Source organism: Amblyraja radiata, chromosome 14, assembly GCF_010909765.2.
Source record: "Amblyraja radiata isolate CabotCenter1 chromosome 14, sAmbRad1.1.pri, whole genome shotgun sequence".
Classification (NCBI taxonomy): domain Eukaryota; kingdom Metazoa; phylum Chordata; class Chondrichthyes; order Rajiformes; family Rajidae; genus Amblyraja; species Amblyraja radiata.
In genome coordinates this window covers 55,597,968-55,617,867 of record NC_045969.1, presented here as the reverse complement: position 1 = coordinate 55,617,867, position 19,900 = coordinate 55,597,968, and the positions used below count along the sequence as shown (strand labels likewise).

Sequence of the window (19,900 nt, the reverse complement as noted above, 5' to 3'; positions counted from 1 at the left end):
CCCACTGACTTATTTCAGCTTTACTAATATCCAACTCTGGAAATGTGCAATTATAGACAAAACCACAACTCTACCACAGAGTAACATTAAAACCACAACAAGTCAATAAAGGATGCAATCTCACTGGCTCTCCACTCTGCAATGGACCACTTGGACAATGAAAACATAATCACATAGTCGGCATTTAAGACCATTCTTCCGTTGATGCTGGTTACCAACCTCTCAGAACTCGGTCTCTGCACATCTCTCTGCAACTGGATCCTCGACTTCAACATCAACAGACCACAATCTGTACGAATTGGCAGCAACTCCTCCTCGATAACCATCAGCACAGAATAATCTCAGAGCTGTGTGCTCAGCCCCCTGCTCTACTCACTTTATACTCACAACTGTGCAACCGGACACAGTTCCAACTCCATCGTCAAGTTTGTCGATAACACCACAGTTGTTGGACAAATTACAGATGACGATAAGTCCGAGTATAGGAAATCGATTGATCAAATAGTGCCAGAACAACAACCTTCCTCTCAACATCAGCAAGACCAAGAAACTGATTGTGGACTTTGGAAGAAGGATGAGGATCCGCAAACCTGTCTACATCAATGGGATGGTGGTGGAGAGTCAAAAGCTTCAAATTCCTGGGTGTGCAAATCTGTGAAGATTTGTCCTGGACTCAGCACATTGATACAATCATAAAAAAAGCCAACCGACACCTCTACTTCCTGAAAGGATTGAGGAGACTTGATATGTCAATGAATACTCTCGTGAACATCTACAGGTGTACAGTAGAGAGCATATTGACTTGCTGCATCATGGCCTGGTTCAACCACTCAAACCACCAAGAACGAAGAAGACTGAAAACTAACATCCAGGTTCAGGAGCAGCTTCTTCCCTACAACCATCAGGCTGTTAAAACACTGCAAGCTCCAAGTAGGTTCTGAACTATATAGACTTGGGGGCATTATTTTTGAATGTTTACTATTATTCTTTATTTATCTGTTTGTTTTTATACATATATACTGAACATTTTGTTTGTTTGTTCGTGTTTATTATGTGTTTTACAGAGTACTATGCTGACATATCTGTTGTGCTGCTGCAAATAAAAATTTCATTGATCCGTTTCGGGACATATGACAATAAAACACTCTTGACTTGGCAATAACTGGTTTCATTTTTCAGAAATACTGCATCAAAAGGGATCATATTCTTTAAGATTTTAGTATCCATTATAGACATCGCAACATGCATAAAGCATCAAAGATTTCACAGAACCATATACACTGTAATATAAAAGTATAATTCACTAGAATTAGCACCAAAACCGTCAAAGTTAAACAACAGGAACAAACATTATTTTTATCTTGATAAATCAAAACACTATCGCTGGAAAGCTAAAGTTAAAATAAATACAAAATGTTATAAATAATCAGTTCAGGCAATGTCAGTGGAAAGAGACCTGCTGTGCATTTGCAACATTTCTGTTTTTTATCTCATCAAGAGTATGAAACTGAGTAGTAATATAATTGTGTTCCGAACATCAAAGGCATTTTATAGGATAAGTGCAAAGAATCCATTTTTACTGATAGCAGAATAGAAAGATAGGGAATCAAAAGCTTTGGGGCAAATGAACAGTGGAGCAAGAAGAATGTCCAAATCCTGTTCCTAATGTTCCCAGCTGACTAAATCGAAAGGTTACACAGCAATCACACCTACCCACTACCAATGGTATTGCACAGTCTAAAGCACTTAAGGCGTACGTTCAGACTAAAGAAAGTGTTAAACAAGTACTTCATGAGTAACACACAAGGATAGTTTTGATTAGGTTACATCTACATAGAAAAATGCCCCAAGTTGGTGCATACATGTACAAGGAAAATAATGGTAAGCCAAGGATAAAGAGATTTGGTGATATGAACTAAAAACTGGCTTAATTAGAGAATCAATCAAAGCAAAAGCAATTGAAGGCACAAGCATCAACGGTCAGTGCAAGTATATGATAAATTGCAATTAAGACCAACTCGATGCAGACCTTTCTGTTACATTTCTTTTTTTGAACCACTGACATTTCAGGTATTACAAAAATAATTTCATGGAGCATTGAATATCAGAGGTAAGCTGATATTCAGACTGATACCCCATTGGACTAGGGACCAACACAGGTGAACGAGACAATTTGGAAAACAGGCAGTTTTAGGTTTCTGTTGTCAGAGTCAAAGAAGCAAGTTCGTTGCACCACCCCATGGCTATACTGACCACCATACCTATCTATACTAACTCCATTTGCCTGTATGAATTCCGCTTCCTTCTGCTAGTCTGCAATGTTAATCTTGAGAATTCATGTTACCGCAGAAAAATAGTTAAAAGCAGGCCCAATCTTATGCAAAGAAAGCACATGTTCTGGTTTTTTCCCCCCAAATTGTGTTTTGTACCAAGTTTAGTTTGGTTTGTTTATTATTGGTACAGGAAAAGGCTTTTGGTTGTGTGCTATCCAGTCAAAGACTATACATGATTACAATCAAGCCGTCCACAGGTAAAGGAAAAAGAACACAATGTTTAGTGCAAGATTAAGTCTGATTAAAGATAGTTCAATGGTAGATGGGAGGTCAGAACCACACTCCAGCTGATGAGAGGACAGTTCAGTTGCCTGATAACAGCTGGGAAGAAACTGTCCCTGAATCTGGAGGTACGCGTTTTCAAACTTCTGAACCTCTTGCCTGACTGGAGAGGAGGAGAAGAGAGAGTGACTGTGGCGAGAGAGACTGGTCCTTTATGCTTGTTGCCTTGCCGAGGAGCGTGAAGTATAGATTGAAGGATGGCTGGTTTGCATGATGGACTGGGCGGCATCCACAACTCTCCACAATTTCTTGTGGTCTTAGATGGAGCTGTTCCCAAAACAGGTTGTGATGTATCCCAATAAAATGCTTTCTGTGGCGCATCGTTAGAGGTTGGTGAGGGTTGTTTCGGGGCTTGCCGAACATTCTAACCCTTCTAAAGAAGTAGCAGCGTTGGTGTTCTTTCTTGGTCATAGTTTTGACAAGACAATTCATATGAAGAATGACTGGATAGACTCGGCTTGTACTCGCTAGAATTTAGACGATTGAGGGGGGGGTCTTATAGAAACTTACAAAATTCTTAAGGGGTTGGACAGGCTAGATGCAGGAAGATTGTTCCCGATGTTGGGGAAGTCCAGGACAAGGGGTCACAGTTTAACGATAAAGGGGAAATCCTTTAGGACCGAGATGAGAAAAACATTTTTCACACAGAGTGGTGAATCTCTGGAACTCTCTGCCACAGAAGGTAGTTGAGGCCAGTTCATTGGCTATATTTAAGAGGGAGTTAGATGTGGCCCTTGTGGCTAAATGGATCAGGGGGTATGCAGATAAGGCAGGTACAGGATACTGAGTTGGATGATCAGCCATGATCATATTGAATGGCGGTGCAGGCTCGAAGGGCCGAATGGCCTACTCCTGCACCTATTTTCTATGTTCTATGTTTCTACAAGCATTACCGTTAATTTTGGACACATATGGATATTTTGACGTATGTATTTACTTTGATAAAAGTGTTTCCATTTATACAGACAAATTATTAATTGACCAGAATAAATTAGCTAAATGGACTCAATGCTTGGATCAATTAACAGCAGTGAGCAATACACATTGGGAAAAAAATCCAAAACATTAACTGGAATGTTTCATTGCTAATTTTTTTTTTTTTTTGAGTGGGTCGGAAGACAAGTACATTTTGCTTACAATTCTTTCACGTAGTTTTGGATCCTGCATTTAAAAACAACTCAAACAAGTGCCACTAAATGTGCAATTGAGTGAACAATAAAGTGTTAACTGGCACACTAATTAATTGATTGAATCAAAATGATTGATTGAATGGTATCGCATGGAAACAAACCCTTCGGCACACTGAATCCATGCCGACCATCGATCACCTGCTCACGCTGCATCTCTGCTATCCTACTGCACACCCACACAGTGTAACTTGCCCCTACACACTAGGGGAAAGTTACAGAGGCCAATTAACCTAGAAACCCGTATGTCTTTGGGATGTGGGAGAAAACGAGAATCCAAAAGAAACCCATGTGATCACAGGGAGAACATTCAAACTCCACACAGGCAGTACCCAATGTCAGGATTGCACCCAGGTCTCTGGTGTTGAGACAGCACCTCTACCACCTACACCACTGTCCAAACTATAAAAATAGAAAATAATTGAATTAAGTCACTGATTAAATCCATACAAATGTATGTCTGGAGAAGTGAAAATAACCCAACAGTTCCCACATAACCTTCCATTTCTTTTTCCTTACAAACTCTAAATTATACATTCACTTATCCCCAAAATCAAGGCTTATTCTAAAATGTATTGCTGTTTTATTCACAACACAGTGAAACTACTTTCCATCTCCCACCATCTTGCATGTTAAGGCCCAAACACAACCTCTCCATTGTGGTTACAAATTTGAAACTAACCATCCAGATGGTTCATATCTTCCTATAGCAAGATGTGAATGAAATAAATATGATACTTTTAGGCTGGCAACCCAAAATAATAACTTCTATATACACCAAAATTATGGTGCTCCTCAGTAATATTAATTAGGTCTTCCATCTATTATCCTATATGAGCATAAAGAAGTTCTTCTGCTCTCCAGGTTTAGCCTACTTGCGACTAGACCAAGTGTTGGCTTCCAAGCCTTCAGGTTGGACCTAAAGGTTTTTCAGCAAACATGGAGAAAGATTTTTACTCATAACCTTCTAAGGACAAATCAGATTGTTGAAACTTTTAAGCAAGAATGGGCAATAAATTATGTATGCTGGCATAAGCCACATGCTAAAAATATTTTTCATGTAAAGATATCCATTATGTCTATATTAACCTTTTATATCTTGGTGCTCTTTGGTACTATTAATTAGGTCTTCCCTCTATTATCCTATATGCGATAAGTAACAGCCATGCGATAAGTAACAGCCAGACATGCATCCTTCTGAAGGATCCTGACACATCTCAACACAGAACCACTTAGAAGGACAATTTGGGGAGTTAGTAAAAGAGGTATAGTAACCAATTGCATTCCATTAATAAACAAATGGCATTAGTTATGTCACTTGAAAGGACTGATTAGGGCAAGTCAGCATGGTGTTGTGCATTGAAAATACTGCCACAAATCTTTTGAAGAGGTTCCCAAGAAAATTGATGAAAGCAAGGCAGATGTGGCATTATGGACTTGGGCAAGGCTTTTGACAATGTCCTACATGGTAGGCTGGTCCAGAAAGTAAGGGCACTAGAAAAAAAAGTTTTTCAGAAACAAGTATGTCGTGATAAATGGATTCATAATCACATCTGAAGTAAATATTTCTTGAAATAGGACTAGATTCAAGGTACAATTTACGGCATGTCCAAAATTGTACATTCCCCATATTCATTCCGCATTTTATGTTTTATTATATCTATATATATCTATCTATATCTATATATGAAAGCACCAAGTTACAGGCAGACATTAACATCACCTGTGGTGGTGGTTTACTTAAATTTACCCAAACGCCATCCGATTAAAACTAACTTTATTGGATCTGTCAATATTTGATCCATGTTTTATTTTAATCCCTAAACCAGTGCCTGAAACATTATTTGTGATTACAATGAGACAAAATGTTGTACATTGTTTTGCATGTTGTTAATCATTTTCTTCCTTATAATCAAAAATGAAACGTACACCTATAAAGATAGATATACTTTTAAAATACGACCAACTGCGCACATTTATTAATAAATTAGATGAATCAAATTTACGAGACAGTTTGCTTCAATAAATGCGGGCATCACGCTTTAGAAAATAAAAGAATAAACCAAAACAACCAGTCAAGGCCTGGATTGCTCATTAAAACCTCGGGGCAAATTTTAATCAACATCTCCGCTCGCATTCGCCGTCATCCGAGCTCAGCAGCAAAAGTAATGAGGCAAGTCAAAATAGTGAACACACACACCCCAAACGTGGACGTCTGTTATTAAACCTATTCGACTAAACATGAGGGGCGTTCCTGCCATTTAAAAACAAACCCTCTTCAGCCTATATTACACATTGAGAGAGGGAGAGTTTGATGCCGCTCGCACAAGCGGTGAAGGGAATGTAGGGGAGGGAGAGAGGTTGGTTGGTTGGTTGTTGTCCGAGGGCCGAGGCTCGGCGGGCCGACCGACCGACCAGCCGCTGTGCCCTCACCAACACGGTCCACTATTTCACCCCCTTTGCCCACAGCCCGGCCGAGCATTTGATCCCGAATCACCACAGGCCGCTTTCACTCACACACCAGAAACCAAGACAAGCGGGAAGAAAAACGTAAAAGCCCGCGCCTTGTTTTGCATATTTTTTTTTTTTTTATACAGTCGGAACCATCCTCCCCCTCGCTGCCTTTTCTCTCTTATTTGTTTTATTTTTTTTTCCCTTCAAAAATTCCTGGCGGATTTGCGCTGGGTGGAAAGCGGCCGCTCTGGGCTGCGTTCCTGCCGGCAATAAATGCATTAAAGTTTTCTTTCCGCTCGCCCCGCAATCAAATACAGTAATAAGGCAAAATAAATTATGCTAAATGGAAATATGAATATGTAAAATTAGAGCCATTACCGGGCTTTTCATCTTTGGACGCTCCATCCGCCATTTTGAATATCAATTGGCTTTACCCGGCCTCCCCCGCGCTCGCAGGCCCAGCGCTCCGCTCGACAATTCCCCCCCCAACCCCCTATAACATCGCCAGCCCCCCCTCCCCCCCCCGGTGGTAAAACCGCGCCGCCGCCGCCTCTCGTCCACGAACGATTCGGTTTTTTTATTTGTTTTCCCCTGAGGCGCGCCTTTGTCGACGCTTCGACGGAAACGGACGGAGATTGACGATCTGCTCGCTGCGTGAGTAGGTGTACGTTGGGTTTAAAAAATAAATAAAGTATTTAAAACCGGTCGGTTTGCTCGCAGCGCGGCGTTTTTCCCAATGCGGCCTGAGGTAAATTTATGGATTTGCGGTGGATGCACAACGTTTGGTGTTTTCCGGAGATTGCCGAGCGGCGCTCGTCTGCTCGGCCGGCGGCTCATTAACTACATTCATTTGCTTACATTGTATTCCGCTGTTTATTAAAATTATTCCTAATCGTTTGCTGCTGGTCACAGCGGAAACGGACGGAAATTCACGAATGCAGTGAACTACTTTTGGTCGTGAGCTCTTTCTGCAGGAATTCTTCAGGGAATTGGGGAGGGGTTTCATTCAGTGCTGGCGGTTCTGTTGTCAAGTGTTCAATGGGTTTACTGCACAAGCATTTTTATACTTGGTGGTATTAAACAGTGGATGGACACACTTCTAATGAAACTAAACATTGCAACGGCGAGGTTTTCATGTGATATAATACTCCGGATTATGGTAAGGATGGCTTCATTGTGAAGTGACCCGATTTTGATTAAACGATTAATGGGAACTATTCAAGAAGTTAATGTGTGCAGATTTATACTCCTGAGGTGGAACCAATTGGCTTCAATAAAAAGTGACAAAACCAGGAGCTTCTTAAAATACAACAGTGCATAGGGATACTTAAATCAGCTCAGATCCTGGAAATAAAATGCGACTACACAAATGTTAACAACTACAAAGAGTGGCATTAAAAATAATCTTAAATTCTATCAAAACAATATAATTGTATTTTATGCCTGTTTTTTAGAGTTATTCAGTAGTCAGGATCGAAGGCCTGAGCTACAGGGAGAGGTTGAGCAGGCTGGGACATTATTCCGCAATAGTGCAGGAGGATGAGGGTTGATCTTAGAGAGGTGTATAAAATCACGAGTGGAATAGATAGGTAGATAGATTGGGCAAATGCACCTAGATCAGTGGAACCAAGAACCAGAGGACATGGGTTTAAGGTGAGGGGGAAAGATTTAATAGGAATCTGAGGGGCAACATATTTTTTATAAACACAAAGGGTGGTGGGTATATTGAACAAGCTATTAGAGGGGGTAGACAAAAATGCTGGAGAAACTCAGCGGGTTCAGTATGGAGCAGAGTAAATAGGCAACGTTTCGGGCCGAAACCCTTCTTCAGACTGGTGGGGGTGGGGGGGAGAAGAAAGGAGGAGGAGGAGCCTGAGGGATGGGAGGAGACAGCCCGAGGGCTGAGGAAGGGGAGGAGACGGCAAGGGCTAACAAAATTGGGAGAATTCAATGTTCATGCCCGCAGGATGCAAATGGTTTTGGCCCGAAACGTTGCCTATTTCCTTCGCTCCATAGATGCTGCTGAACCCGCTGAGTTTCTCCAGCATTTTTGTGTACCTTCGATTTTCCAGCATCTGCAGTTCCTTCTTAAACACATCTGAAATGTCCTAATTCTTTAGGGAATGGGGTAGTTCCCCTCTTCCATCATAGATGAGGCGGGTCTCCTCGGTATCCCGCAGCTCCACTCTTGCTCCCCCTCCCCCCAGTCGCAACAGGGACAGACTTCCCCTGGTCCTCACCTTTCTACAATTCAACCATTGCATACAACACATAATCCTTCTACATTTTCACCACCTCCAACGGGATCCCACCAGTAGCCATATAGTCCCATCTCCACCTCTTTGTGCTTTCTGCAGAGACCGTTCCCTCCGCAACTCCCTGGTTAACTCATCCCAAACCACCCCCTCCCCAAGCACTTTCCCCTGCAACCGCAGGAGATGCAACACATGGCCCTTTACCTCATCCCTCGACTCCGTCCAAGGACTGTGACTGTCCTTTCAGGTGAGGTTCACTTGAACCTCCTCCAACTTCATCTACTGTTCCAGGTGTGGTGGACTCCAATATATCGGAGAGACCAAGCGCAGGCTCAGCAATCGTTTCGCCGAACACTTCCGCTCAGTCCGCCTTGGCCTACGTGATATCCCATCTGCAAAACATTTTAACACCCCGTCCCATTCCATGTCCAGAGCCTCCTCCATTGTCAGAGTGAGGCCCAATGCAAACTGGAGGAACAGCCACCTCATCTTTCGCTTGGGCTGCTTACAGCCCAGCAGTATGAGTATTGATTTCTCTAACTTCAGGTAACCCTGGCTTTCCCTCTCACTCTATCCCTCCCCCATCGTAGGTTTCTGACTAGTTCTTCTGTCCTCCTGATTAAATATTACTGATTGTATGCCTCCTTATCATTTCCCACTCAGCTAACAATGAACCATTCTACATTTCCTGATCATCTGCTTTGATCTTTTGTTTCACACCTTGCCCTTCCATGTCTCTAGACTCCTTCTCCCCTGACTCTCAGTCTGAAGAAGGGTCTCGACCCGAAACATCACCAATTCCTTCTCTCCAGAGATGCTGGCTGTCCCGCTGTTACTCCAGCATTCAGTGCAGATGGGGCATGTTGGTCGGCATGGGCAAGTTGGGTTGAAGGTCCTATTTCCATGCTGTTTGGCTATGACTCACCTGTGACTTCGATGGCAGAACTGAAGGCTTTTATTCTGAATGTTGTAAATTCAAGGGCCATTCGAGAGCATAAAAGATAAAGCTAACACTCTAGTGAGTTATTGAAGGAATGCTTCTCTGTTGGAGGTGGATGGATTCAAAGATTTATCAGTTAAAATTTTGGACATAAATTTTATTTCACAAGTTCCTAGCCCAACCGTTAAATTCAAGACAGTGAACTAATGCTGGTCCAATGAGGAATTAGAAGATGATGAAAGAAACAGCAAGTGACAGCTGGCGTCCTGCTGCCATCGCAACGACAGCCTGGAGCTCAATGCTCTTAAGACAGTGGAATTGATAGTAGACTTCAGGAGAGCTCCCCCTCCCTTCACCCCACTCACCATCAACAACACCACAGTCACATCTATGGAGTCTTTTAAGTTCCTGGCAACCATCATCTCCAAGGACCTTAAGTGGGTGGGCTACCATCGACTCCACAGTCAAAAAGGCACAACAGAGGATGTACTTCCTGCGGCAGCTGAAGAAGCACAATCTGCCACAGACAGTGAAGGTCCAATTCTATACGGCCATCGTAGAGTCTGTCCTCACCTTCTCCATCATGGTCTGGTTTGACTCAGCCACCAAGCACGACATCCGGAGGCTGCAGCGAATCGTCCGATCAGCTGAGAAGGTTATTGGCTGCAACCTTCCCTTCATTGACGAACTGTACACTGCAAGGGCCAGGAAGCGAGCGGGCAAGATCATCTCTGACCCCTCTCACCCTGGCCACAAACTCTTTAAATCACTTCCCTCTGGAAGGCGACTCCGGATTGTCAAAGCTGCCACAGCCAGACATAAAAACAGTTTTTTTTCCACGAGTAGTTATTTAATTCACATGTTTAATCAATAATGTTTTATTATTAATGTTTTATGTATCGTTCCTAACTGTCACTGTATGTCACTTGCGGGCGGAGCACCAAGGCAAATTCCTTGTATGTGAATACTTGGCCAATAAACATATTCATTCATTCAAGATACAAAAAACTTGAGCAAAACAAAGTGCTGGAGAAACTCAGCAGGCCAGGCAGCATCTATGGAGGAGATGGGCAGACAACATTTCGGGCCGGGACTCGTCTTTAGTTGATGAATGAAACAGTGGCTGGCAAGCCTAAATGCCAGGTATTAGATGTCTAATTTTGGAAGAACAGCAGAATGTGCAGACACTGTTATGCCCCTGTCCCACTTAGGAAACCTGAACGGAAACGTCTGGAGACTTTGTGCCCCACCCAAGGTTTCCGTGCGGTTCCCGGAGGTTTTTGTCAGTCTCCCTACCTGCAACCTCTGGCAACCAGTTGAAACCTCCAGGAACCGCACGGAAACCTTGGGTGGGGCGCAAAGTCTCCAGAGGTTTCCGTTCAGGTTTCCTAAGTGGGACAGGGGCATTAGTTTGCACATTTGCCAGATCTGACGGGGAACCATGTTTTACCCAAAGACATCCGTTTAGACTCGGCACCGTCTCCCAATGCCAATTGTCCAATTGTCTTTCTGCTGACTGGTTAGCACGCAACAAAAGCTTTTCATTGTACCTCAGTACACGTGACAATAAACTGAACTGATTTGTGGCACGTCATGACTTGGCTTAGTTGCAACTTCTTCCATGCGAAGACTGGGAAGAGCATGTCATCACCTAGCCCCCAGGGTGATTTCCACACCCTCATCATCAGTTTCACTTCCCCTATTATCACCCGAGGTTGAACATTTTCATTTCCAAAATCTATCTTCTTCCATCTGTTATTTTGCCTATCTCCATCCCTGCCTCAAACCAACTGCTACTCTGTCATACGGTCTGAAGAAGGATCCATACACAAAACGTCACATATCCATGTTCTCCAGAGATGCGGCCTGATCAGCTGAGTGACTCCAGCACTCTTGCCTTTTTCTTTGCTTTGTCATCCATAGCTACATTTGTTCATCTCAACCATTGTGCACGTTTGTAGTTGGTCTCTCATCTTCCGCATTCCGTAAACTTCAGGCCTTGCAAACTGTACAGCACGTGCACAAAGTGTCTCGATCCAATATCTCACCTATCCATGACCTAAAGGTAGGTCTCAACCCGAAACATCACCTTTTCCTGTTCTCCAGAGATGCTGTCTGACCCGCTGAGTTACTCCAGCTTTTTGTGTCTATCTCCCGAGATGATGCCTGATCTACTGAGTATCTTTGTGTCGTTATGGTAAATGTACTATATCACATTGTCCCTGTCGCCAATCATCTGTTAGCTTTACCCAATCTCTATAATCTTAAGTCCCACAATTCTAAATTACCATCTCAGTAACATTCTCCAGCAGTTCTTCCTTCCATGAATTCCTGTGTCACTTGTGTATTACTATTCCTTCACCAAGTGACAATGTAGATTTGACTTTCTGCAATCCCCTCTCCTGTTCACCAGCTTCTTTTAGACATTTAATTATTTTGTAGTCTTGTCATCATCTCACCTCGTCTAATGAAGCCTCCATAAAAATAACATAACGGTTCTGGTATCTGCTTTTTGGTTAGCTGTCATGCCTATGCAGCCCATCCTCTGCTCTGCTCCCTCCATCAGAATTCCCATGGTGTCGTGATGGGTGCGTCCAATTTTCCAACTGAACTATTTGTAGACATATTTACAAGGGTGGATTTAAAACCAGAATACTTGTTTAGTCTGATAGAATGTCAAGTTTAATTTAGATATACAACATGGAAACAGGCCCTTTGACCCATTGAATCCACACAGTTCCTTGTGTCTGCACTATTAATACATTACCTGACCAGATGCAGCACAAACCTCTGATGATTTTGTACCAGCTGTAAGTACAATAGAGCACCCTCTAGTGTAACATTTATATTTGTTCCACCATGTGGATTTGCTATTTGCAAATTACTTAAATACATTGTAGTTGGAACCTGTTCATTCGGGTACCTTGGTCAAAAGGTGCCTATAGAAACGAGATGAGGAGGAATTTCTTCAGCCAGAGGGTGGTGAATCTGTGGAATTCATTGCCACAGACAGCTTTAGAAGCCAAATCAATGAGTATTTTTAAAGCGGAGATTGACTGGTTCTTGATTAGGAAGGGTGACAAAGGTTATGGGGGGAAAGGCAGGAGAATAGGGTTGAAAGAAAAAGATGGATCAGCCATGATTGAATGGCAGAGTAGACTCGATGGACTGGGTGGCCTAATTCTGCTGCAATGAGTTATGAAACTGAAATGGCCAATGGTTAATTAATTGGTCCACTGAATAAAAGGTAAAGCTGATGGTACAGTTTTGAACTAGGTCTGTTAAGTAGCAGCAAGTAAGTACCCCATTGTATTGTTATGTTCCCAGCACGTATAACAACTAAACTCTCTCGACTGATCTCTCAGTCCAGGATCAGGCCATTTAGCTACGAGACCCAACTGCTTGCATTTTAACAACATGTTGCATTTTAACAACATGCCTAACATTCCCAGCAAAGTAAATAGCTATATAATTAAAAGTGTCATCTTGACCACTTCCTGTCTACGCTGTATATTGATTTTAGAAAAAACGCTACCATATATTGCTATGATTTTTGGCCATCTTAATCACAGTCCTCCTCCGCTTAGCAAGCCCCGAGAGAACTTTCCTCGTGGGGGGGGTGGGATGAGGTTGGGGGCTATCGGTGAGTGGTAGAATATTGTGTTGGGGGAACGGGTGAGTGGTGGATTATTGCGTTGGAGAAACGGGGCCCACGTGTCCCACTTGGGTTAGTATATATTACTAAAACTCTCATCTTGGTTGTTTGTGTGCGTGATATTTCATAACCCCGCCAAATCATACACGATAGTGCTACAATTTTTGGCCCACATTACTCACCATTGTCCTGGGATGTAAAAGAAACAAGTTTCGTTAAGATTGATGTTATATTTTACAAGTTATTGCCATTTTAAACTTTACAAAAAACACTGTTCAAACCATTTTTCCACTTGCCCTGTCCATCAGCCGCGTTCGACATCACAATGGGATCCCGAATCTTATTTACATTTAAAATTGTGATTTTCATGAAATTCTACTCAATTTTAATCAAATTTTTGGGGGGGGGACGGGTGAGTGCTTTCATTTTTTTTAAATCGTGATTTTAATTGTGGGTGGTAGAGAGGGGGAAATGGGGGAGGTGAGGAGGGGGTGTGGGATAGGGGGAGGTGAGAGATAGAGGGAGAGGAGGGGGGTAGGGAGGGGAGAGGGGTTATGGAGGGAGGGAGGGATGGACTGACTGAGGGTAGGAAAGGAGAGGGGTAGGGGAGGTGGAGAGGGGAAAGAAGCGGGAAGGTGAAGAGGGGCAGGGTGTGCTGGGGGAATGGAGTAGGATAGGGGTAGGAAGATGGATGGCGAGGCACAGTTGATGGAGGGTTGCCGTGACTCGCGTCACAATGGGGATTTCTGGTATCGCAACGGAAACCCGTCAGCCGTGCCTGCGCAGTTGTGGGCTATGGGCCAGTGGTGGAATATTTCCTTGGGGGATGGGCCCAACGGGTCCGCACTTGGTCTAGTCTTAGATACTGAGGTACATGGTGTAACATTGCGCAGATCCTGAACCACAGTGTGTGCTGGCAGAAGATTCGGTCTTTCATGTCATTTACTCTGGTCTTTCAGCACAGACAATTTCCATGTCTACGTGATAGTCTACGTGTACAAACAAAATTATCCAAATTGTGATCCACATCAAATTTGGCACCTACAGTCAAGTGACCCCCACTATAAACTGTGCAGAGATCTAAAACAGGAAAATTAGTTTCACTATTATGGCATCCTGTAAAGACTACTGTTAATCTCGCTCTCTGCACTTTGTAATACAAAACTGCATTATAATTTATCTGGTTATAACCTGCAGTTGTCCTTTTATTCATTTGAGAATATTGCATTTTGGCCATGGGGCATCCGTGTGTAATGATTGTACATGGAGGATCAGGGAGAAACTTGCTTTTACTCTCTCCGTTACCAGAGGAACAGCAATAAAGCTATGGCAACACTACAAATTATCCACGCACATCCATCCGATGGGTCCAGCTCCACTGTGAAGCTGAAACTGCCTTGCATGTTCTTACTTCACATCAACAAAATTAACCAACTGTCCATTCACAAATATCTCACTCACGTCAAGTAATAAATGACATGCTTGTAGAATTCAGTAGAGGGAAACTTAACCATTGCAGAAGGCTCATTTTCAGTGACATCTGCATAGTCTTCGACAGCCTCTACACATTCTAATTAAACTGCCTTTCACTGTAAAATGGTTAAGGACATAAGAAATAGAAACAGGAGTAATCAGTTTAGCCCCTGGTAGCTGCTCTGCCAGTTGTTGAAGACAGTTGTCAAGTACATACTGACCCTCCCACCATCGAAGGGATCGGCAGGAGGCGCTGCCTCATAAAGACAGCTAACAACATCAAAGACCCACACCACCCTGGCCACACTCTCATCTCACTGCGAACATTGGGAGGTAGGTGCAGGAGCCTGAAAACCGTGATCTCCAGGTTCAAGAACAGCCTCTACCCAGGATCCATCAGGCTCTTGAACACTGCACAACACTAACCTCCGCAACTATGATCTTCTATGGACTGTGTCTTTGGTTGCACTACAGACTTTGTTTTTTGCTCTTATTATTGTCTGGTTACCTAGTATTATAAGTATTACATTATTGATTATTATATTTTTATTTGTGTGATATTGTGTTAATGGGCCTATTAAGCTGAAGTAAGTAACAATCTAATTGTTCAATTGCCAGTACATATGGGAATTACGCACTGTCAACTCTTGAGTTGACTTATTCTCTTCATTTCATGGAGCACGGCGTGATGTTAAGACCACAAGGGATTTCCTTGGAATGCAAAGGAATGCATGAAATGCTTTAGAAAATGGAGAAAAAGAAACAGTGGGTGAACTGGCCATTAGCCTTGCAATCTCCCACAGTGTGAAGGAACTGCCTGTCACTTGCAGCTGTGCTGTCACCAGGCACTCTGTTCTGTGACTCATTCCTGACAACTTAATAAACCCCCATTCCGCTCCTCCTGATCTGTGGCAAGGCTGGCAATAACCAGCTGCCCCACTGTGCTGCCCCAATCTTGCATAAAACACAAAGTGCTGGAGAAACTCAGCGGGTCAGGCAGCATCTGTGGAGGCAATGGACAGACGTTGTCTCAGGTCGGGAACTTCTTCAGACTGATTGTAATCTACTCCCCACCACTACAATCAATCTGAAGATGGCTCTTGGCCTGAAATGTCATCTGTCCATTCTCTCCACAGATACTGGGTTACTCCAGCACTTTGTGTTCTCTGCAAGATTACAGCATCTGCACTTCCTCGTGTCTCCACAGATTGCCCCTTATCAGCAACAAGCTAGTGGTTGTGCGGGCTCCCTGCTCCATTTTATGCCAATCTGAGCAGAAATGTGGAATGGACGATAAGTGATCTCATTCAGTACGAGCCTGACACTTGGAGAACATATGAAGGAAGGAACTGCTGAAGCTGGTTTATACCAAAGATATTCACAAAATGCTGGAGTAACTCAGCGGGTCAGGCAGCATCTCTTGGGAAAAAGAATATGTGATGTTTCAGGTCGGAGACCTTCTTCAAACTGAAAGTGGTGGTGGGGGTAAAAATGGTGGAATTGGAACTCTGACATTAAACACTGCTGATACATTCAACATCGGAATAGTCAGCTATGGGTTTTTTTGTTTGGTGGTTCACGCGGTAACCACTCAATCTGCTGCATTACTAGTTATGTCAGCAGGCTGCTCCAGCATTTTGCATCCTTTTGTGTAAACCGGCATCTGTAGTTCCTTGTCTCAATCAATCACCGGGTTTTATCCTGCCCCCGCCTCTCATACAGCTTTCTTTCCCCTACCCCCTCCCAGCCTGGACAAAATGTCACCTATTTATGTTCTCCAGAGATGATGCCTGACCTGCTGAGTTATTCCAGCACTGTGTCGTTTTGCGTAATAAACAGTTAGTTTAAATGATCTTGTACTGGGTCAGGCGGGACTCTCTCAGGAGGTGGGCAAGGTTGGATGCACTACTTCAACGTGAGGAACAGTCCTGCTTTTGCTGGGGTGAAGCAGGCAGATGCAGAGGTTCAGCTGCCTGAGTGCAGAAGGCCATGCTGTGCTCTGAATGGCCCGAGGGTCTGGTGGAGGCATTCAGGGGAAACCTCTGGGCCATTCACTCAGCCTCTGAAGAAATGCCGACTGTGGCCACTGGAACCCTGCACTGGCCAATAATCTTAAAAAAAAAAAAATCAGATAGCAGACCTCAAACGAGGAGGAATTTTCACTGCCTTTGCAGGTTTACAATGGTCTTTGAGTTTACTTTTAAAGATGGCAATTATTGTATCTCTCTAAGAGTCAGAGTCATGCAGCACAGAAACAGGCCCTGCGGCCCAACCATCCATGGCAATCAAGATGCCCCTTCCACGCTAGTCCCATTTGCCTGGATTTGGCCCATATCCCCCTAAATCTTCCCTTTCCATGTACCTGTCCTAAATGCCGTAATAGTCCCTGCCTCAACTATGTCATCTGGCAGCTTGTTCCATATACTCACTGCCCTCTGAGTGAAAACGTTGTCCCACAGGTTCCTATTAAATCTTTCCCTTCACACCTTAAACTGTGTCCTCTGGTTATTGATTCTCCTGCTCTGGTAAAAAAGATTGTACTTTCACCTCATCCATTTCCCTCTTGTTTTGATACACCTCTAAAATCACCCCTTATCCTCCTGCGATCCAAGGAATAAAGTCCTAGACTGCTCATCCTCTCCCTGTAGCTCAGGACATAGAGTCCTGGCAACACATTGGTAAATCTTCTCTGCACTCTTTCCAGCTTAGAAACATAGAAAGTAGGTGCAGGATTAGGCCATTCGGCCCTTCAAGCCAGCACCGCCATTCATATGATCATGGCTGATCATCCAAAATCAGTACCCCGTTCCTGCTTTTCCCCCATATCCCTTGATTCCCATAAGCCCTAAGAGCTAAATCTAACTCTCTTGAAAACATCCAGTGAATTGGCCTCCACTGCCTTTTGTGGCAGAGAATTCCACAGATTCACAACTCTCTTGCTGAAAAAGGTTTTCATCATCTCAGTCCTAAATGGTCTACCTCTTATTCTTAAACTGTGGCCCCTGGTTCTGGACTCCCCCAACATCGGGAACATTTTCCCTGCATCTAGCCTGTCCAATCCCTTAAGAATTTTATATGTTTCTATAAGATATCCTGTTATCCTTTTAAATTCCAGTGAATACAAGCCCAGTCGATCAATTCTTTCATCATATGTCAGTTCCGCCATCCCGGGAATTAACCTGGTGAACCTACGTTGCACTCCCTCAATAGCAAGAATGTTCTTCCTCAAATTAGTAGACCAAAACTGCGCACAATACTCCAGGTGTGGTCTCACCAGGGCTTAATGACATCTTTCCTATAACAAGGTGACCAAAATATTCCTAACCCAAAACATTGTCTATCCATGTCTTCCAGAGATGCTGTCCGACCCACAGTTACTCCAGCACTTTGTGTCTTTCTTGCAAGCCGGCATCTGCAGTTCCTTGTATCTACAATACTCGCAAGTGAGGCCTCACAACATATTGTACAACTGGAACATAACATCGCAACTTCTAGACTCAACATTGACTCCAAATTCTTCAGAGACGCTGTCCGACCCTACTGGTTACATCAGCATATTGTGTATTTTTTTCTAAACTCAATGCCCTGGCTAATTAAAGTTTAGCATAGTTGGAAACCTGTAGTTTTGTTTTAAAGATCAATATTCAGTTAAGGAATCAAAACCAGAATAAGTGCAGGTATTGGGCAAGAGAGCAGGGGGGTGTCAGACGATTCCCTACGCACATGGATGCTCTCAGCATGCAAGGTGGTAAATAAAGCCTCTCTGGCCGGTGTCAGAGTTACCGTTTGCATTACCCGACATTGAAGGGAGTTCACCGACTTACCTTTCCGCATCTGGCAAGAACATTCAATCTTGTTGGCACTGCTCTGCCGTACCCGCCCTGTTGCCAGTCCGAGCCGCTCCCATCTCTGTCCATGCCCAGTTGCCCGCGGCCTGGCCTGGCCTGCCTCTAGCCCTGGTTAATCTGTGCAGTCTTCCCTGTCCCTCTCTCTCCCATCAACAGCTGCAGTTCCGTCTGTGAGAAACCGCCAGCCTTTCACTCTGCTCTCTGACTCACCATCAGTTTATGAAAGACGCGTTTTCAAGAGAAAAAAAAACCTCTGGAGTGGGTTTATTTCAAGAATTCTCCAAAGGGTACTGGCTTCATAATAAACAAAATGGGATACACAGCTTCGAGATGGAGGTTTCTGCTGCCATATGTGTTTTCATTATATGTCTAGTTGGAAACATGTTAGGTTTTTTTGATGCAACATTGGAATTACTAACAAAAAACCCACTAGCTAATTGGTATCATATTAAACACAAACATATGTTTCTAAGTGTCTGAGATGTTCCCAAATAAAAATAACCTGGATTGATGACATTGTTATGTCGCTTGACAAACTACTGACAGTTCATTGACTCGTGCCATCTCATTTGTCCGAAACAGACATATCAACGACACTTTCATAATTTTTAAGCAAAGAGGCGAGATGCATTATTTAACGAAGGATGTAGCACTTTCTTCCTGGAATAATTGCTTTGTTGGAAGCGAACGAACACAAAACCCATGAACAACAACTCCCCTGTTCCATGGCAGCGCTTGTGCATGTTTGCAACAAAACCCACAGCCAGAATCTCCAACTGAAACATCTAAAAAAGAGCAATGTTCTTTGAAGTGGAAATGTAATCAGTTCCTCTTTACTCGCAGAAAAATCGATATGTCCTGTCAAAATTCTCCCTCGCAGAGTAAGAAAGCTGAAATGTGTGCCGGGACAAATTGAACAAAATCGATCATTATAGCATCTCTGGCCCTGCGAGGGCAGGAGGTTAACAATGTAGCACACTGCTCGCTCTTATTTGTTTCCCTCAAGACATTTTAATGTTTTATCAATGTACTTTACCATTCCAAAGTTATACAGCGTTTTCTCTCGCATCACGATAGTTGGCTATCTAAAAAAATAAAATGTATATGTCCCAACGCATATGATTGTCTGTATTTTATCTGTGAGTTCTTAATATTATGTCAATGGAATAATTATTAAATATATTATCTGCCATTAAATGAATGTAATTAATTCGTCTCCGTGTTGGTCTTTTGATGTTTATCTAAAGGGGATCTTACTTTGAACAGCACGTTCACTCCTGGACGTGATATAAACTGGCACATTTGGGCGGGTTGCTGAGGGGATTAGCAATTGTGAATGAGCTCATTTTGTGGCTAGGTGGCGAGAGCTTAATTTCCCAGTTGGGCCAATAGACAGGAAACAAATCCGGGAAATTAAACGAATAGATGAGAACCAACAGATTTTTTCTTCTTGCAATCCCAAGAAGGAAGCCC

At 43.2% G+C, this 19,900-nt stretch overlaps 1 protein-coding gene and 1 long non-coding RNA gene across 5 annotated transcripts in view; one reads left to right on the top strand and one right to left on the bottom strand.

The window, feature by feature from the left end:
* The window catches only part of pou2f1 (POU class 2 homeobox 1), a 116,453-nt gene extending 109,714 nt beyond the window's left edge, over nt 1–6,739 (bottom strand). For 3 of the 4 annotated variants that reach the window (XM_033033398.1, XM_033033399.1, XM_033033402.1), the window contains exon 1: nt 6,635–6,739. In XM_033033398.1, coding sequence (XP_032889289.1) covers nt 6,635–6,661 — 27 coding nt within the window. In that variant the 5' untranslated portion in view covers nt 6,662–6,739. The remainder of the gene's footprint in view (nt 1–6,634) is intronic. The other variant, XM_033033401.1, reaches the window with a different exon arrangement.
* Nucleotides 6,740–6,793: 54 nt separating this feature from the next.
* Nucleotides 6,794–19,639, top strand: LOC116980808. Its single transcript, XR_004414068.1, has 2 exons — nt 6,794–6,910; nt 19,010–19,639. It is a non-coding gene; the product is annotated as an uncharacterized LOC116980808 (long non-coding RNA).
* Nucleotides 19,640–19,900: the final 261 nt, after the last annotated feature.